Here is an 18,340-nt window from a genome sequence, read left to right on the forward strand (position 1 = left end):
CTGTTTCCAACAGAAACTCCCACTGAGAACTTGGACAGGTCATTTTATTTGTGCTTTTCTTGCCTGCTCGTAAAGTGAAGTGCCATAATCCTTTCCAGAAATAATGTCAGGATAATGACTATCAAAGAAGGCTTTTAAAAAATGCAACCGGTTTCTAAAAAATATTTCAAATGAGTTAATTTTTAATTAACTTTTAGTTCAATTTCTGTGCACACATTTTTTCACTTTTACTAAAATGTTATTTTCGAGTATTTTTCTATTTCACTACTTCTTCCTTTTGCTTTTTCTTTTCCCCATTTCTCAGTTTTTAAAAATTTAACTTTTCCAGAATTTTCACTTCTTACAGAATTTAACTTTTTTCTTTTTTTGCAAAAGAAATACAGTGTGAAAATTCACAGAATGGTCAAAAATTCAGTCTGAATTTTTGAAAAATTCTGAAAAATGCTTAATGGAAATATCTGATTAACTGTATTCACTAGTATATACAATGTGCTCAGATACAGTAATAAGTGCTAGAAGGGAAGAGACAGCAAACAATACCTACCATTTCACAGAATAGCAGTAAAAGGATGCAAATGGGGGCAACTCACAGCTTACACATAATTACCAAGGTCCCATTTTTTGATGCAACAGCTAATGCAAATTAGCTAATTGGAAACTGGATACAGGGAATTGCTAATAAACTTGTATGTTAAAGGCCTATAAATCTATTCCATTACTCTGCCAGGAACAGCCAATCCAAGTTTATTTTCTCATATTTTCTTAAGAAGCTAAACATCTTAAGGTAATTTTTCCCACTGTGAGCAATCTCACAGAACCTTTGCTGTCACACATACTACTAAAACCCATTATCCTAATCCTTTTTGCTCTTCTTGCTTGCTTTTTCTTCCAAGGAAATATATGAAACAAACTTACTATTTTTACTTGGAATAACAGCACATGCAGTATTGTTAAAAAGGAGGTTTATTTTTATTTATGTAAAAATTAAGTAGGATCCCATTGACTTGAAGTGCTTTTATTAAGAACTTATCCTTGTTTCTTATCCTTTGTTTGACTTTTTTCACCCAAGTGAACAACTTTCCCCTCATTCTTTTTCATGTAAGTATCTGATGGGGAAACCTGTCAAATGGTCTTAGAAAATTCAGACACGCTGCATTTATTGCACCCTTCTTGGCTTTCCACCAGAATACTTAAAAAAATACTAACAAAGCACATCATAGATTTATCTGTGTTTTTTCATTGTATCTTATTTTAACCACTGCCTAGTCTTTAAATGTTTACTGCTCCTTAGTAATGATGTAGAACAATTTACATGAAAACCAGTGGCTATAAAATATTCGCACTTAGTAGACAGAATTATTTTCACTGATAAATGCGTATAAAGATTTGTCTTTTTGGCATAACCAGACACTCAACTCTGTAATACCACCCTAAGTAACAAAATAAGGTGTTCTAACCCTAATTTAAACAGTCCTGGTTATGCAGAAGCTTAAAGATCTTTTATTTCATGGTACTAATTAAACAAGAATTCCTCTCTGTAAGCTACCCAAAGAACTTTGGACACGGTGCCAACACAAAGGAAGGTGCAAGCATGGTCTTGTTAGGATGTCATGACACGTTAGGCTATCATCAGCTTCTCGTGAGCTTAGCAGAGTGGATGGCTCATTACTAAGACAGAAGTTCCGCAAGGTATCATAGTGAGTGGTCTTGTTGCTTTACTGGGCAGCATTTCTCCCTTCTGCGTAAAGACTGAACCCATGCCTGCCAGCTGTTCTGCAGCAAAATTTTCTAAAATACAGGTATTTTTATGAATGAAACTTAAAACACACTCTGTTTTATAGCTAATAAAACACTTAGTAATCCTTCAAAATTAAATACTCTGGAGAAAAGCCAAATGCTGTGAATTCTATGATACATGATCCCCTAACTATTTCACATGCTATAGTTAACATACTAAATCATCAGAAACGTATTTACCTCAGTATATTTGCAGTAGCTTTCCTTTCTTGTGGCAGAAGGTCAGGGTCTCTCAAAACTTCTTCCAGCAAATTTAACACATTCATTTTCAGCTCGTTGTTCAGCTCAAAATCCTACAAAGGGAAACAATTTTACTTCCTTTTGTCTTAACAATATTGCTCAAATAACTGAAAGGATATACTTTTGTGAGTTTTGCCCTCCCCCCCCCCCCCTTTTTTTTTGCAATTAGGCTTGAAAATATTTAGAGAAACTTGGAAAGCTGTTAGCTGTTGTAGTGAACAGGCCACAAAAGTAGGAGCCCTGAAAGGCTGTAATTTATCTCTTTTTCTGAGCTCTATCTTCTGTGTGAAAATGGGCAAATCGCTTAACCTTTCTCTTCTGAAGTAAGAACCACATCTCACCAATATCCACAAAATGCCTGACTCTCTCTTCTCCTGTGATGACTATAAAAGCAGAAAAATAGTTTAATTGCAATACTGAGACCACTGCCTAGCGAGGCTGGACACTGAGGTTTTTTCACTGTTTTCTTGAGTTTCTCTGTTTATCTGCCTCCCACTCTGCTATTTCTTATCTCATACTCACCCTTTTGGAAAGGTCTGCTTTTTGTTCCACATAGTGGAGTACTCAACCTAATAAGCTCGATAAATCACACTAGTGCTCTCTGGCACTGGACTTAAGAGCTTCAGCATTTTAATTACTTCTGAGGCAGACTGATCTCTGACACAGGACTGCAATTCAAGAACAGGAACACGCAACAACCAGTTCTGTTGATCTCTGATATTGGAGAAAATCAAAGAATAGAACAATGTACAAGTTTTAAGGTGGGAACTTACAGGCAAGTCTTGGAGTAGACTCCAAAAATGCTTGTATTTAGCTCAAAGCTAGCATTTCGATACGAAAACTAAACCCAAAACCTTCAGTCATCTAGTGCATTGTAAATCTTCCCTGATAACCCACAGTTACTTGCAAGCAGGACCATGTTTGTGGCAAGCCCCTGCTTGTTTCCATGGGAACAGAAGCCACAAAGTTACTGAAAATGGGAAATATTTGGCACCTCTGTGCAAGAGCTTTATATTTCATTTTCCCAAAGAACCAGCTACAACCCCTTCTGTTGCAACAGGCTCCTACATTGACAGGATTTCTGGAGATGCGTGCCTCTGGGGAGAACCAGCCCTGGCGAAGACACACGTCCTCACAGCATGGGTTTCACTTGAGGGGATGTGGGAGCATCAGAGCGCACCCGAAGTCACAAAGGAAAGTGATGCTTAATACGGAAAAGGGATGAAATACTTAAGATGAGGAGGAGAATGCATGTTCATTAAAGAAGGTGGTGTCACACCCACGCTTATAGCGCTTTTTGAGAAAGCTTATTGCTCAAAATGTCAGCGCTCAGAAATGCCCTGTTGTTGCCTGCCAGCAATGCCCTGGGCGTTTCCCTCCTGTAACAAGCATCCCCTTTTCATTCTTTAAAAGTCTTCTCACCTTGGCCACAGCTAATTCATATTTTGAAACCAATTAGTATCTGTGTGTTATTTTTTTGTGATGTTTGTCTGTATTAGAGGACGTTGGAGAAGAGGAAGCTGTGCAGTATTGTGCTTTCGATGGGGTATCAGATGTATACCTCAAAGCCAAGTAAAAAATAGTTCTGGGTGCTGCATTGTGTTTGTTTTATAAAATACATTTTCTATAGCCATTGTCCAAAATGCCTCCTTTAGAAACTGTTTTAGCCTGTTTGCAAAAGAAGACAGAGATTTTTATTTGTTTATTTAGGGTATGGAAACAGGACTAATTAGCGAAAGCATGAGGAATGTAACTAAACTACCTGAAAGTACTGTTCGCTCCAGTGATTTTTAAAAGAAAACCATTTGGAATACGAAACTATAAAAATTTAGCTACAGGAGAAACCTTGAGTCTGCACAAACTTAAGCAATCAGTGTAATATTAGTATTGTCTTTCCTATAGCTCAACGGTGGACACTGTATAAAAGAAGCTAGGTATCTTTGCTAGTTGTATTAGAAAAATATCATAAATGAACAGAAAAGGTATCCAAGAGCTGACAACTCTAACACCCCCATTTAGCATGTTGGGTAAAATTCTCTACCTGCCACTGTAAATGGGCAGATCACAACAACATGATCAGGATTTTACCTCCAAGTATGTTTTTCAAACCATAATTGGTTGATTATTTTCATTACACAATATTTTTTCTCAAGCAGTCTCGCTTCATTGCAACTAAATTTATGACCAAAAAAGTCTAGATTTTTAAAAGTTATTTCATTTGTGAATAGGATGGTGAACCCTCACCTATGAATATCAGACTCAGCAAAACCAAAGCATTTCCAGTTTTTGCATGTTTACAAGCTAGTTCTTGTAAGTAATGAGAATTAATACATTGTACAATAAGAGCAAAACATGTTTGTTGAGTAATCTCCACAAGATAGCAGTCCCGGAATTGCTGGGGAAACTCATATTGTTGGCAAGCTGTATAAGTACTTAGTTCCTAGGGTTAGGGCTATCTTCCACTTCAATTACACTGGCTTTGGAAGAAGCTTCATAGTGGAAAAATCCACTTCTCTAACCTCAGAAAAACAAGAAGTCCTAGACCCTTTATCAGCATAGCAAGCCCAAACTATCATGGATGGCAGGGACTGATTAGGGATTATAGACAGAGGATGCATTGGTTTGTGTGACTCCTTCAGTCCCCGCTGCTGTCATTCCTCCACACCAGCCTGACCACAACTAGAAGATGTCACTTCACAGCACAGCCTACCCACAGGACAGACTTGGCCCTATGTCCATGCAATTTCTGCAGCTGTTGTCTTATTACCCAAAATCTCTTTTTTTGCGCCTGGAGGTGTTCTTTTTTATAGCAATATGTGCCAGCTGCTTCTTATAATGTGAGGAGAAGAAAAATGAAAAAAGGTGGGATTCAGAAGAAAACTGGAGAGCTAATCTGTTTTTCCACTGCAGTTCATGATCTAGGGGGTACTGAGATTCCAGTGTGATGAGTAATATATAAAAAATCTAGGGAAATCATTGCACTTAAACATGTACATATACTTAACTCTATGTAGAAAGGTTAACATAAGAATTATACAAACACCAAAATACTTAGCAACCAATTCCAAACATCATTTATAGATAAATAACTATACATACATGCAGATTATATCTATCTGTATTACGGGTGTTACATATGAATATATATTAATATATTACATATGCATATTATATCTATTTATAGTATAGGCACACATAGGTCTATATGTAGCTATATCTAGGTCTAGATATATTGTATACATGTATATCACATCTCTCTATATAATTTTAGACCACTTCTGTGACATTTTTATCTGTTATATTACCTGTTAATACATTTCACTATTTCTTCCAGCCATTGGAAGGTCTTGGAACAAGACCCTGCCACCATCCTCAGCAGTGAAGGCTGGCAAGCCTGAGTAAACCCACTATACTGGCTTACATTTAAATTGCTGCATGTGTTAGACTACCCCAATGTTCAAAGAGACTTTCAGTTGAAATTTACATATCACAGAAGGAATACAGTCAGTCAGACAAGAACCACTCAATTTTCCAGCAGGCACATTTCAATTTGACAGGGGTCTAGTCCTTCATGAGAGGGCACATATCTCTCATACATTTTAGCATCCATAGTAGCCCAAAGATTTGTGTGTCTTATTCAGATTTTCATTTGACTTAAGCAGAGAAATCAACTAAGATTTCCAAGCAAAATTTAAACTTTTAAGTCCATCACTGTCAGTAATGGGCAAAGATATTTCTTCCCTATTTATTTAATATTTATACTGCAAAATCACTTATGAAATGTGCAGATACAGAAAAAATGACAGCTGATGAGTTAAGTAGGAGGTCTGCCCTGGAGTCACCTAGGATAAGAATAGGATGTACGAAGTTTCTAACCGATCAAAAGCACCATGCACCATGTTCAGCACCACTTAATGAAGTTTCCAGCAGTAGAAGACTGCAGCAACAGAGAGAAGTGTGTTAATTTTGCTGTCACCCACCTGCACTATGAAAGCAAAAGCTTCCTTTGTAACTAGAAAGCACCAAAGTCAGCATGATTACATTTTAAGTAGACTCATAACCAGCCTGGTGATCTCCACCATGCACAGGATTAGACAGCAGTGTTCTCTTTATAAAGTGCAAGTGCATTCCCTTGCCAGGAAGAGCTAGGAAAGCTGTGCTGCAGTATAGGAAGTGCTTCAGAAGCAACCTATTCCAGCTGAGTAAAAAAAAAAGGGGGGGAGGAAAAAAAAAAAAAAGAAGGGATGATAGATTTGGAATCACTGGCCAGAAGAAAAGAGACTGCAGCAGACGCAGCAGCAAGCAAGAAAAAGAAAACTTAGCTATGCTGGTGAGGTACAACTAGAAATATGTAGATTTACTATCAGTGGTTTATATGGAGAATATAATTTTCATGTTTTGACATGGGCTTAGTGAAAGCCCAAAAGCTTTTCCTCCCGTCTTTCTTTAAATCTTCCTAAGTGAGGGGAAACAGTCTTCATTTAAACAATGTGAGGAAACATTGAATAACCCAGACAAATAAAAGGGAGCTAAAACCTGAGAACCTAATTTATATTTGAGAACGTCAGTGGTAAGGACTACAGGAAACACCAGAGGGAGGGAAGGAAGGTGCAGGAGGGGAGAGAGATCTACTAAAAGACTGTTTAAAAGGAATTTGGAATATTTTTAAATAGATGGGTTTTGCCCTACAATTTTAATATATCTGCTCTCATGCCGAAGTGTAAACAGATAATTATTTCAATTGCATCAGTGGAGTGACTCTTAATCTTGTACAGAGCAGATCAAACTCTATCAGAGTTAACTGAAGTTACTCCAGCATTGCAGTCCTCTACAACAATATTTAATTTTCCAGCATAAAAGCACACTTCAACTATCACATACAATTGTGCTGAGGGAAATGTTTATAAATTCACCTGTAAGAAAATATTTACGCATGTGGAAGGCAGAGGTAAAAGATATAATAACTGGCTGTAAGGAAAATTCATCCCTGAACTTGAAGTAAGTCTGGCTTACTTCAAGAAGCAAGCAAAGGACAATACCTTTGTCTTCTAGTTAGTTTCAAGTGCAAAGAAACAGTCGTCATTTGGGGAAGAGTACCAGTCCTGATTCTACAGTATCAGCGTTAGCCTGTCGCTCCTGATGGAATATAATCAGGTTAAAAGTACAAGCTATGTTAATAGCATGACTGAGTAATTCTCAGCACATACAATACAAACCTCTCCTTATCCAAGCACTGTGTAACCTTGTAGTACAAAGAAACCCTGAAAGAAGAATCTACCCATTATGTATTGTCAGATTAAAGCATTCAGGACAGATAAGAAATGTGACATCCCTGCCTCTAAGTCCTGGGTTGTAGTATGTTCAAGAGCTTTGCAGAAAGACCTCCGTGAAGAAGGACCTGTCAGGCTCCAGCAGAAGTGGGCACAGAGTACCACTAATTAGTTTGACTGACTGCAAGCTTGGCTACCTTTCTGGGGGTGATTCACGTTCCCTGAAGGGTCATGGTATAGCAAACCCTTACACTTCTGCGACATTTGGACAGAGCATAGCAGCAATTAAGTGCATTACTATTCAATGCATAACTGTATTCTGCAAAGGGCTTAAGTTTATGCAAACTGGATTTCTTCACTAAGTGACCAATGGCATGCTGGAAAGCTCACTCAGGGTTCCCTTGCTCTGCCCCTCTCTGGGGCAACCTCTCTGTTTCTTCAGTTCACAATTTGTATCATGATGTCTGTTTATTTCAGAAAGAATCCCAGAAATTTCTTTGCTGTTTCAAGGCAGAGGCCACAGATCCTAGGGGTTTATTTGAAATGTAGTTAAAATACAGCACATCTTGCTATCATACTATAACTGTGGCGTAAGTGTAATTTGTTCACATTTCTACAATAAACTTACTATAACTTTGCAAGGCATCATTCATTACTTTATGCCTTTAAACATGAACCAAGTGGGGCTCATATAAAGGAATTTTTACCTTATTTTTTATTCCAATGTACAAAATGGAATTGGCCAATTTATGTGCACTAAAACTATTTTTAACTAACTGAAGTCATCTTTGCTTGGACAATTCTCTGTATATAGGTCCTCCATAATCCCTAAGTTCAATCAATAACTACCTCTGCAAAACCTTCTGTTGAAAACCCAACACAGCTTCGTCAGTATGAGCAAGAAAATGACTTGCAGTAGATTATTTCACAGCTGGAGCAAGACAGGCGTCAGGCATGAGATCATGGCCTATACTCTCAAAATTCAAGCCATGGTCTGCTCCCCGGGTGTTGTGGTAACTTCATAACTCACTGACACTCTCTGGCAGCCATCTAGTTTGTAAGAGAGTTAAGATTTGCCAATTCATTCCAGCTGAGATCTTCAAAGAAGCCAACGGGAACAAGCACCCAGCTGTCATTCAAAACCGGGAAGTCTGGAGAAGCCAGCCTCTCTTTCTTCATCAGCAGATGCGAAAGCTTTCTCCTTGGACAAGCTCCATTTCAATCTGCTTGCCACAGAAGCAGAAAAAGCTTGATTTTGTAACATGAAGTGTTTAGATAAAAGTCGGGAAAGTACTGTTAAAGAAAATGAGGCTTCAAGACCTCACTAAGATAATGAAAATCATACCAAGACTTTCTCCTCTTGGCCTCCTTTTCCCTTCCTATTTTTCCATCTCTGCAGGAGTCAGTGGGAGTTTTATCCTCGTGAGCCCCCTCTGTTCCCATCAACACTCTTGTCTTCACAATGACTGTCTGCCTCGTCATTTGTGTTTTCATTGTTTACAATGGGAGAATCCTACGCTGTTCCTCTCAATTACATTTTAAAAATGAAATGTAAACATGAACATTCTGCTGTTATTTTGGGCAAAAAGAAAGCTTTGTTGGCTTGTAGGTGGCTGAATGAAAAAGACAGAGAAGAGTAGGGAAAAAAAGAGGCGGGATGGGGAATGAAAAGAACAAAAATGTAAATAAAAAAACCTGGAAAACCTAAACGAGCCATTTTTCACGCTGTGCTCGTTTTGGCTGATGAGCAATACAGGTTTGATTCCTCTTGCTCAGTGTGGTAAAAACAAAAAGTATGTGTCACATTATGTGAGGATGTTTTTTCCCAAATTTTTATCTGTGCCTTGGGAGCTCCTGGAGACATTAATTAGTTCCTTCTGACCTCCTGAAAGGGCTGCAGATCTGGCATTACCACTACATATTTACTTGGAATTTAAGTGAGGCTCCTACAGTGTATGACCCAAGTTTTAAAAATAATGAATCCTTTTTCTAAGCATTGTTTAGTATGATTTCAAGATAACAAAAACACTTTATGAAAGCACATCCTCACGGAATAGGCTGAATTGTTAATTTTAATGATTCTCTTTTTGGGTCACAGACAAGTTTACATATTAAATACTGTCCATGTTCAGATAAATTAAAAAAACCACATGCTTTAAAAAAAAACAACCCTAAACCAGCCACAACTGTGGTTTTGACACAGTTGCAAGATACTGTAGGAAGCTAATTCATTCCATAGCCCAGCAGAGGAAAGACCCTCCAAACCCTGGCCAAGGATTTGCTAGAGAAAAGTGAGGAAACACAAGGCTCTGAACCATTTGTTTGGATAATTCCTCTATCCCTCGGTTCATGCACTAACCCTGACCCATGTTATTGTACACTTGAGAGCAGCACACTGAAGCAAGCCAAAGGGATCCAGAGGGAGGGATGGAGGGTAGGGAATAACTAAGTGGGATGATATATGTAAGAGCGCTTCTAACAGATGGTTGTACATTAGTCTCTTTATGTTGCACACATTTCTGAACATAGCACACTGTCATGTGACTGTGCAGCACCTCACGTGCTCTGGGCACTAGAGTGCAATAAATCAGTACAATAATTTAGGCAGACAAATAACTTGTAGAGAATTGACTGTCACTGGTGGATCAGAGAGCACCAGAACTGAATTAGTTATGCTGCAGAGTTATTCACATGCTGCAACAGTAAGCATGTCTGCAGTAGCATCTCGCACCCTAAAAAGCGAACTAAAGAAAGCTCCACAGTTTACCCATCTAATGTCTTTGCTTCTCTTTGCATCTAGTAATAAGGAAATGGCATTTTGGCAGACAAAACACGTGCAGTAGGTCAGCTTCTATAGCAGTGCAGGCTAGCAATGACCACAAGGATCTCAGGCACATCACAAGGAGAACAGCCTACCAGACAGTGGGAGAAGCTTCTCCCACAGAGGACAGAAATTGCCTATTTGGTGCTGGGAGTTTTTGCAGCAAAAGCAAATTCAAAGTCAAGTGGAGAGAAAAAGGCATAAGCAAAGCATACTGAATTGCACGTTTATCTCTGCAGATATCAACTTATTTTGTTAACTTTTTTTTTTTTTAAGAGAATAAAACCTGTCCTTGGCTGCTGATGAAGGTGAAGGATGTCTCAAATGCACTAAGTGGCCAAAGAATGATGCAAATACCTAAAAATGTAATAAAGTTTCTGGCAGGTCTGTTGATCTCATAGAATTTTAATGCTTACATTGTTTTGGCATTTTGGAAATCTAATAAGCATTTCTTCACCACACACTGGTGGCTAAGGGTTCTCTGGCTTGCAGTTTGTGTTGTTATTGTAAAATGAGGCTCTGAGCTACTGCTCTCCCAGGACTATACATCTTTACTGCCAACATTTCATACTATTTGGCCAGACAGTAATTCTTCACTTGTCTTCCTTAAAGCAGTCCTGTCCTATATTTTTTTGGCAGAAACTAGTCAGTCATTTCTGGTTTGCTTAGGTCTTCCGTCCTTTCTCTCTCCCTAGTCTCACAAGTAAACAACACAAAAAGCTGATTACATGCTCTGTTGCTGTAGCATTCGTTACTTTCTGTGCCAAAGCCCTTGCATTTTAAAATATTTGCTATATTGGAATACTGGATTAAGAGAGCTAGAGAATTAAAATCTGCCACCCTTGCCATGGAAAAAATAAAAGGCAGTGAGAGACTAGGGAGTCCAGGTAACAGCTTCCACTTTGAAAATGCACAGTGTTGAACTATTACTCATTATCTTTGTCCTCTTAATATTTTTCAAAGAATACTAATTGTAAACATTATGCAAAAGTAGGTGCCAAAGTATTCAGGACAATATTATACTCTTGCATATCATGGGTACTTTTGAAATGGAAACAGAGAACACTTGTATTTTTAAGGAGAGAAAGTATATTTTTGGTAAATTGCTACAATGACAGAGTATGCTTGCACTCTTCACAGTTACTTTGTGTTTATGATAGAGAATCATCACAACACAATCAGGGTGAGCTCTGAGACTTAAACTTCAGTCTAACTAGTTGTGGACAGTTGCTTAATGTAGATAAAAGTCTGATGACTCCTAACTTTTTCACCATCACATTAATTAACCATCTTTTAATTAGTATAGAGGGTCAACTCAACTCATAGCACTTACTTAAAATGAACTGTGGCAGGGACACAGTAAGCATGTACAGGACACCACCATAACACAGAACGGTAATAACAGACTAGGGCCGTTCCTGTTACAGCTCAAGATTTTGCCATGCAATGATTTTCATTTAACAGGTAGTCAAAGAAAACTTGGTGTACATAGGTTCTTTCCAATAACTCAAAATGTTTAATCATTCCCATGATACCAAGAGAGGCTTTATTATTCTCTTCTGGGCTGTTCTGCTTTTCAATCACAACCAATTTTCCCACTTATGCATTTCTTACTGACTTCATTCTCTAGCAAACTTAACCTCTATGAAAATTAAGCCCATTACATGGAAAAAAGGGAATTGAGTTTGACATAGGACAGTTTGACATCGCTGCAGTTAGCTGTGCAATAAACCCTTTTTAGATCAAGTGTTCTTGATTATTAGCATGTAGTGACAAAGCACTCTATAATTGCTGTGACGTACCATCTACCCAGGTTGTACAAAAATCCTTCATTTGCTTCCAAAGTGCTCTCACTCTTTCTCTTTCTCTTTCCCTCCCTCCTTCCTTCTTTCCTTCCTTCCTTCTTTCTCTCCATCCCTCTTTCTCTCCATCCCTCCTTTGCTTCTTTCAATAATTTTCCTGGTAGTCTTCAACATGCATGCCAAAATCTTCCAACATTTGTCTCACCTGGTAGCTTAAAGGACATTTCTATCTATGAAATTCCACTACCTACTTAGATGTCTTTTTTTCCTTCCTCTGCCAACGCAGTTTTATGATTACGTATCAGACCCACAGCCCTGTCATGGTTGTAGAGGGACCAGCATGAAGGACTGGTGACTCCTTCCATATGCGATTCACAACAAATAAATAAATATCTGTATGCAAACACAAGTATTTTAACACAGTCAAAGTAACTGAACCAAGCTGCCTGTAGCATGAACAATGACAATCTGAAAAGATAAATCCAACCTGCTCATTGTGTATTTCAACACCCATTACAACAGTAAAGTACTCACACACAATGTTACCAGGAATAATGTTATAACTGGATAGTTTCAGGAGAGCTTTGCAAGGCTAGATGAAGGATTCTTCGCTTGCTTAACAGTGTGTTTTTACAAGCTAATTTTCCATATTGTCTTTACAGCACTGACTTCTCAGGCTGTTTGACCTCCGCAACACTATACAGCAGCACTGCCTAAAAATATTTTGTAGGGAGAACATAGACGTATCACAGATGGAGAGGAGAATGGTGCAACAGAAGAATACCTGAGAATGCTTGGAGACCCAGTGGCGCAAGACATTTAGGACACGATTTGTGGCCGCTCTGCGTATTATGAACTCTTTGTCGCACATGCGTTCAGAATTGTTAAATCCTGTGCAGAAAAAACACACATTAAAGTTAATGGAGGTAGCAAAAATTCAAATACAGTATGGATAACTTTGGTAAACTGAAAGCTCATAGAACATTTATGTGTAATAAAAGGAAAGATGCCTATATAGACTTTCAAATATGACTATTTATACTGCTGAAATTCTGCAAGATCAGTAGAATACAGCCTTGCCCATCATAACTAATACAGACACCTCCTTTGGTCAGCATTCAGTTTTAGAAGGATGAAGAGTATTTGCCTGCATCATTAACATCAAAGTCTCCCTTCAGTATGGAAGAAAATAACAGTACAGAACAGAACCAGACCAAAAATGTACAGGGCCTGTAATCAAGGAGATTACAGAAGGAAAGTGAGTATGATGTAGAAAGGGAAAAGAGGTAAATTTCAGAAGCGGTAAAGAACTAGGGGAGGATAGTAGTTTAAACACAGAGGAGAAGAAGGTCAATGCAAGAAATGTTCCTTTGTAAGAGCAGTATTGTACAGGCTCTACTAGTCAACAGACACTGTTCAAATAAGCTATTTGGTTTTTTACCACTGGGGTGACAAGAAAATGGGAAGGTATACAGAAAACACATTTACAACCCCAGCTGCCTGAAAACAAAGACTTGCCAACTGCAGCATTTCCCCACACATCTTGTAAAGACAACTTTTTTTTAGTCAGCAATATTTACTTATAAAGAAATAGTTTTAAAAACAAACAAGAAAGTTTCTTCCTACATTCACATTATTGCTTCTTTCTCTTCTCATTCTGCTGTAGCTCTATCACAAATAAAATCTGTATGATAAAATAAGGATAACATTATTTTAATAATAATAAAATTCTTATATTAAACCCCAGAATTTTTTAAAAAATTGATAAGTCTGAAGATACACTTGAGATGTTTACATTTTTCTAAGTTTCTGTTAGATTTGATCTTACACTTTGCTGCTTTCCATTTCACTCGGTGCAGAGTCCAGGGAACAACTGGCAACATCCTTCCATATGACCAGTACTTTACTATTTTTTTGGCATAAAAGCTGTTCTAAAGCCCATGTATTATTATAAATAGCAAAGGCAGATTAAACTTCTGTTTATTCTGTGAGAAACCCATTGGAGGTATTCTTAGAGGCCAGTATTAGTTTTGCTCTATTTTTGTTAAAGACAATCCAAAAAATCCAAATGGCTGCTCTATATACCCCAAATGTATTTTCTACGCTTATGTTTCACCGAAGTTTTTTAAACTATGGCGTATTACACTGTAGTTGACATCTAAGATTCAGTATCAAAGGAGTTTCATATTAAAACATCTCCAGGAGTTTCATTGCCCATAAACAGCACAGCAAACAAAAACTCTGAGGCTTTACTCAGTAAAAGGTAACACAGGCAACATTTTGTGTGTTAATTTTCTATGCCTTTCACAGTTAACCTCTTGCAGAAGCAATTAGGCATACACATTATAAAGTGTTCAATTAGCCACTTAATTGCAGCAATGAAAGTCACAATGAAAATTATATATTAAAGCAGTGGAGTCTTTATCAAAGTAACATTAAGGAAAAGAAGTTCCAGTAAGCTGGAAGGAAAACAGAAAGAAGCCTACAGAGACAGTTTTCAGTTAGCTGCAAAAAGAATAAAAAGAGCAAAAAAGGAAAAAGGAAAACCTCCAGAGATCACTTCAGCAAACTTCTATGGTCCTCAGAATTTCATCAGTTTTTAAGCAGTAATTAGCTTGTCACAGAGAATAAGCAACATGTTCACTCAGATCCACATTGTCAGTACCTAAAGTTGATGTCTTGAACCTATAAATGGAGATCTCCAGTCTTGTAAGAAAAGAACTTAGCTGAACATAGATGCGCATGTGAATTTAACTCCAAGTGGGTGATTCATTGTACATCTTCAGGTACAAGACTTCAAATAAATAACTAAATCAGCGAAATACATTTTTTTCAAAATAAAACTAGAAAACTATTAACTCCATTCTGACCTTGTTTTTAAATACCAAACAACTCAGAAAGCCAGGATGTGTTTCCTTCTTTCTTCACAAAACAGTTATAATGTATTGTTTTTTATAGAAGCAAAAAAGAACCCAAAAGTCCTCAAGCAACACTCACTGTCCAAGACTTAAATCTGCAGATTGATTTTGAAGAAAATCGTGTTTATGACATTTTCTTATGGAAATGGAATGGAGTGGAATACCCACTATTCTCTGTGTACTGGCTTAGCATCCTTCCATTTGGATGTCTGGCTTTACCTCAAGGTTTTCCCTCAGGAGTTGTTTTGAGTAACAGTAGACCTCAGGTAGGCTCCAGATTCAGTAGCTTTGACAACAGCTCAGCAGAGTTAGGCCTTAAGCCAGAGCCAGTTATGCTGGAGAATAAACCACAACCAGGACATAGGTCTATCACCAGAAGACACTGCAAAGTGTGAACCTGTTGAATGGTGGTGTCTAGCACACTGCCGACTCTCAGTGTTTCAATCCTGAACTTGTACCTGAAGCGGGAGCCAGGACTGTCAGCATTGTGGCAGAGATGGTTACCATCCACATCATTAAAATGCCCATCAGGCACATATTAATTAGATTAATCTCAAAATCAGAAGCTATTTAATAACTGCTACTATTCACTAGATAAGCTTAAGTGGATTTACAGACATGATTTTTTCATTAAAATTATAGACAATAGCCACCATTTTTTGATCTATTCACCTATATATCAGAAGACTACATAAGTGTAAAGTTATACATAGATGGATACCAGCAAATCTATTCAAAACTAATGTGTCAGCTCCCTTCCAGTCAGTATAGCAACAGCTAAAAACCTCACCATTTAAAGCGCTGGATTGTATCATTCCTGATACTAAGGAAATTATGTCCTATCATTAACCTAAAGAAAAGTTAGTGAATATTGAAGGTGAAAGCAAAAGAAATCTCAGTAGCTCTTACAGTCACTGAACAGATCTTTTCATTAACCAAAAGGTGAAAACATGTAAAAGAAAAGGTACTCAAGAACATTCAAATTGCACAGAAGAGTGGTATTAATTTCAAGATCTTCCAAAACTCAGAAAAAATAGAAAAAAGTTAGCCGCAAACAAGTAAGACCAGTAAGCATTGCTACTTTTTGGTCTTCTAACTTTGATAGAAAAGGTTTAAAAAAACCACTAAAAAAACCGCAATGAAAACTTATTGCCACAGCTGCATTAATATAGAAGCAGAAACATGCAAAAACAAGTCCTTGGCTAGGATTGGTTTTGCTCCTTGTAACTTTCAAAGCCATGTGGACTTTGGGACAGAAACTGCAAAGGGGAGATGACTGTAGACTAAGATCTGATGAAGCCACTACAGAAGCTATCCAAACAGGCATCAGTGAACTTTGATGGTGCCATCAGTGTTTCCTGCACTTTTCACAATGCAAATTCCTTCTAATATATCAGCTTTACTACTGCTCCTTACTTCCTCCTCTCTCTTTCTGCCCACCTAATCCTCTCCTAATATAACTCCAAACAAAACCCTGAGCCACCATGACGACTGCAACTATTCCATATGCATAGCCTACTTGTTTATGCATATTTCAAAGAGCCCAGTACACAATCTTAGCTGGTTCTGCACGTTCATGTCACCACTTACAGATAATCCATGTGTCTGTGCTGCAAAAGGTAACCCAAATCCTCCCATCCTGTCTACTTTTGCAACAAGTGACAGCAGTGCTAGTCTAGCAGGAACTCCAAGCTATCTCACCTACTGCAAAAACCCAGGAGACAGCCAGAACCTTGTTGGGCCACACACCACCTGCTCCGCCTGTCCATATGTAAGTGCGAAACTGGACTTGCACTAAATGACTGTGCAAAGTATGCAATGTGAAATGTTGTCATTGTTTAACCCTGGTAGGCAGCTAAAAGAAAGGGTGCTCACCCAGAGTCTAGAACTGGGAGCCAAGGCTTCAGGTCAGATGTTGATCTGCAAGGAACAAGGGTTTTATCACACCTCTAAGGCATATCTCAGGGACCATCCTACTAAACTGTTTCCAGTTAACTTTTCAGCATTGCTGCATCCGGTCTATTATTCCCCATACACTTTTCCTACATATTTTTTGGCTAGGAACAGTTTTTAACTCTGATTATACAGTCCCTAGCCTAATAACATTCTTATCCATGACTTGTACTCGGAGGCACTCTTAGCCATGTAGGCTATAAAGCTAGGTGGGTTGAAAGATTAACAAAATAGAATCATAGAATCATAGAATCATTTAGGTTGGAAAAGAACTTTAAGATCATCGAGTCCAACTGTAAACCTAATACTGCCAAGTCCACCACTAAACCATGTCCCTAAGCGCCACATCTACACGTCTTTTAATATCTCCAGGGATGGTGACTCAACCACTTCCCTGGGGAGCCTGTTCCAATGCTTGATAACCCTTTCAGTGAAGAAATTTTTCCCAATATGCAGTCTAAACCTCCCCTGGTGCAACTTGAGGCCATTTCCTCTTGTCCTATCGCTTGCTACTTCGGAGAAGGGACTGACACCCACCTCGCTACAGCCTCCTTTCAGGTAGTTGTAGAGGGTGATAAGGTCTCCCCTCAGCCTCCTTTTCTCCAGACTGAACAAACCCCGTTCTCTCAGCGGCTCCTCATAAGACTCATTCTCCAGACCCTTCACCAGCTTCGTTGCTCTTCTTTGGACACACTCCAGCATTTCAAAGTCCTTCTTGTAGTGAGGGGCCCAAAACTGAACAGAGTATTCAAGGTGCGGCCTCACCAGTGCTGAGCACAGGGAGACAATCCCTTCCCTAGTCCTGCTGGCCACACTATTGCTGATACAAGCCAGTATGCTATTGGCCTTCTTGGCCATCCAGACACGCTGCCAGCTCATATTCATCCGGCTGTCAACCAACACCCCCAGGTCCTTTTCTGCCGGGCAGCTTTCCAGCCACTCTTCCCCAAGCCTCAGATGAAATTTCATCTAGCTTGGTATCCAGAAGCAAATGTTTGCGGAAAGAATCTTTAAAAGGGGCAATTTTGAAGCAGTCCTTCCCATAGTGTGTTATCCTTGGCATTGAGCAGTTTGGGGGCTAACTACACACATTACGCTTAAAGTAGTGGAAAAGCAGGCATGATTTCTTCTAAGTAAGCTCATCTTCACTGTGGTTCCAAGAGATGAGAGAGGTGAAGGGTCCCATTCTAGCAGGATGCCAACCTTTGCAACGTTTTAATTAGGATTCTGGATGGAACTGCCCACATCCAGACCCCATGGTAAAATAACCTGAAACACTCCATGGTGAATATCTGTTTCTCTCCTGAAGGAAGCAATCTTTCTACATTAGAAATATCAGCAGTATTTCTAATCATTAATCATCTTAGTGGGCAGCTGCTTCAGTGAGTGCTACTTTCAAGTGATGTTTTTCCCCGGTATCTGTTGAGATTAATATATACTGCTTCCACAAATAGTTTCTTCACATAACGGTGATGCGGAACTTTTACCACAGGCTGTCAAACACAATGTTAACCTGCCAGCATTGCTAGTTTCGGTGAA

General features: G+C 38.6%; 1 protein-coding gene across 1 annotated transcript in view; it reads right to left on the minus strand.

The window, feature by feature from the left end:
* The window catches only part of RASGRF2 (Ras protein specific guanine nucleotide releasing factor 2), a 132,021-nt gene that overhangs the window by 14,760 nt on the left and 98,921 nt on the right, over positions 1–18,340 (minus strand). Inside the window, exons 18-19 of the mRNA XM_050912627.1 lie at positions 12,715–12,821; positions 1,978–2,090 (exon numbers count right to left, since the gene is read on the minus strand). Of these exons, the coding sequence (XP_050768584.1) occupies positions 1,978–2,090; positions 12,715–12,821 (220 nt within the window). The remainder of the gene's footprint in view (positions 1–1,977; positions 2,091–12,714; positions 12,822–18,340) is intronic.

Source organism: Gymnogyps californianus, chromosome Z (genome assembly GCF_018139145.2).
Source record: "Gymnogyps californianus isolate 813 chromosome Z, ASM1813914v2, whole genome shotgun sequence".
Taxonomy (NCBI): domain Eukaryota; kingdom Metazoa; phylum Chordata; class Aves; order Accipitriformes; family Cathartidae; genus Gymnogyps; species Gymnogyps californianus.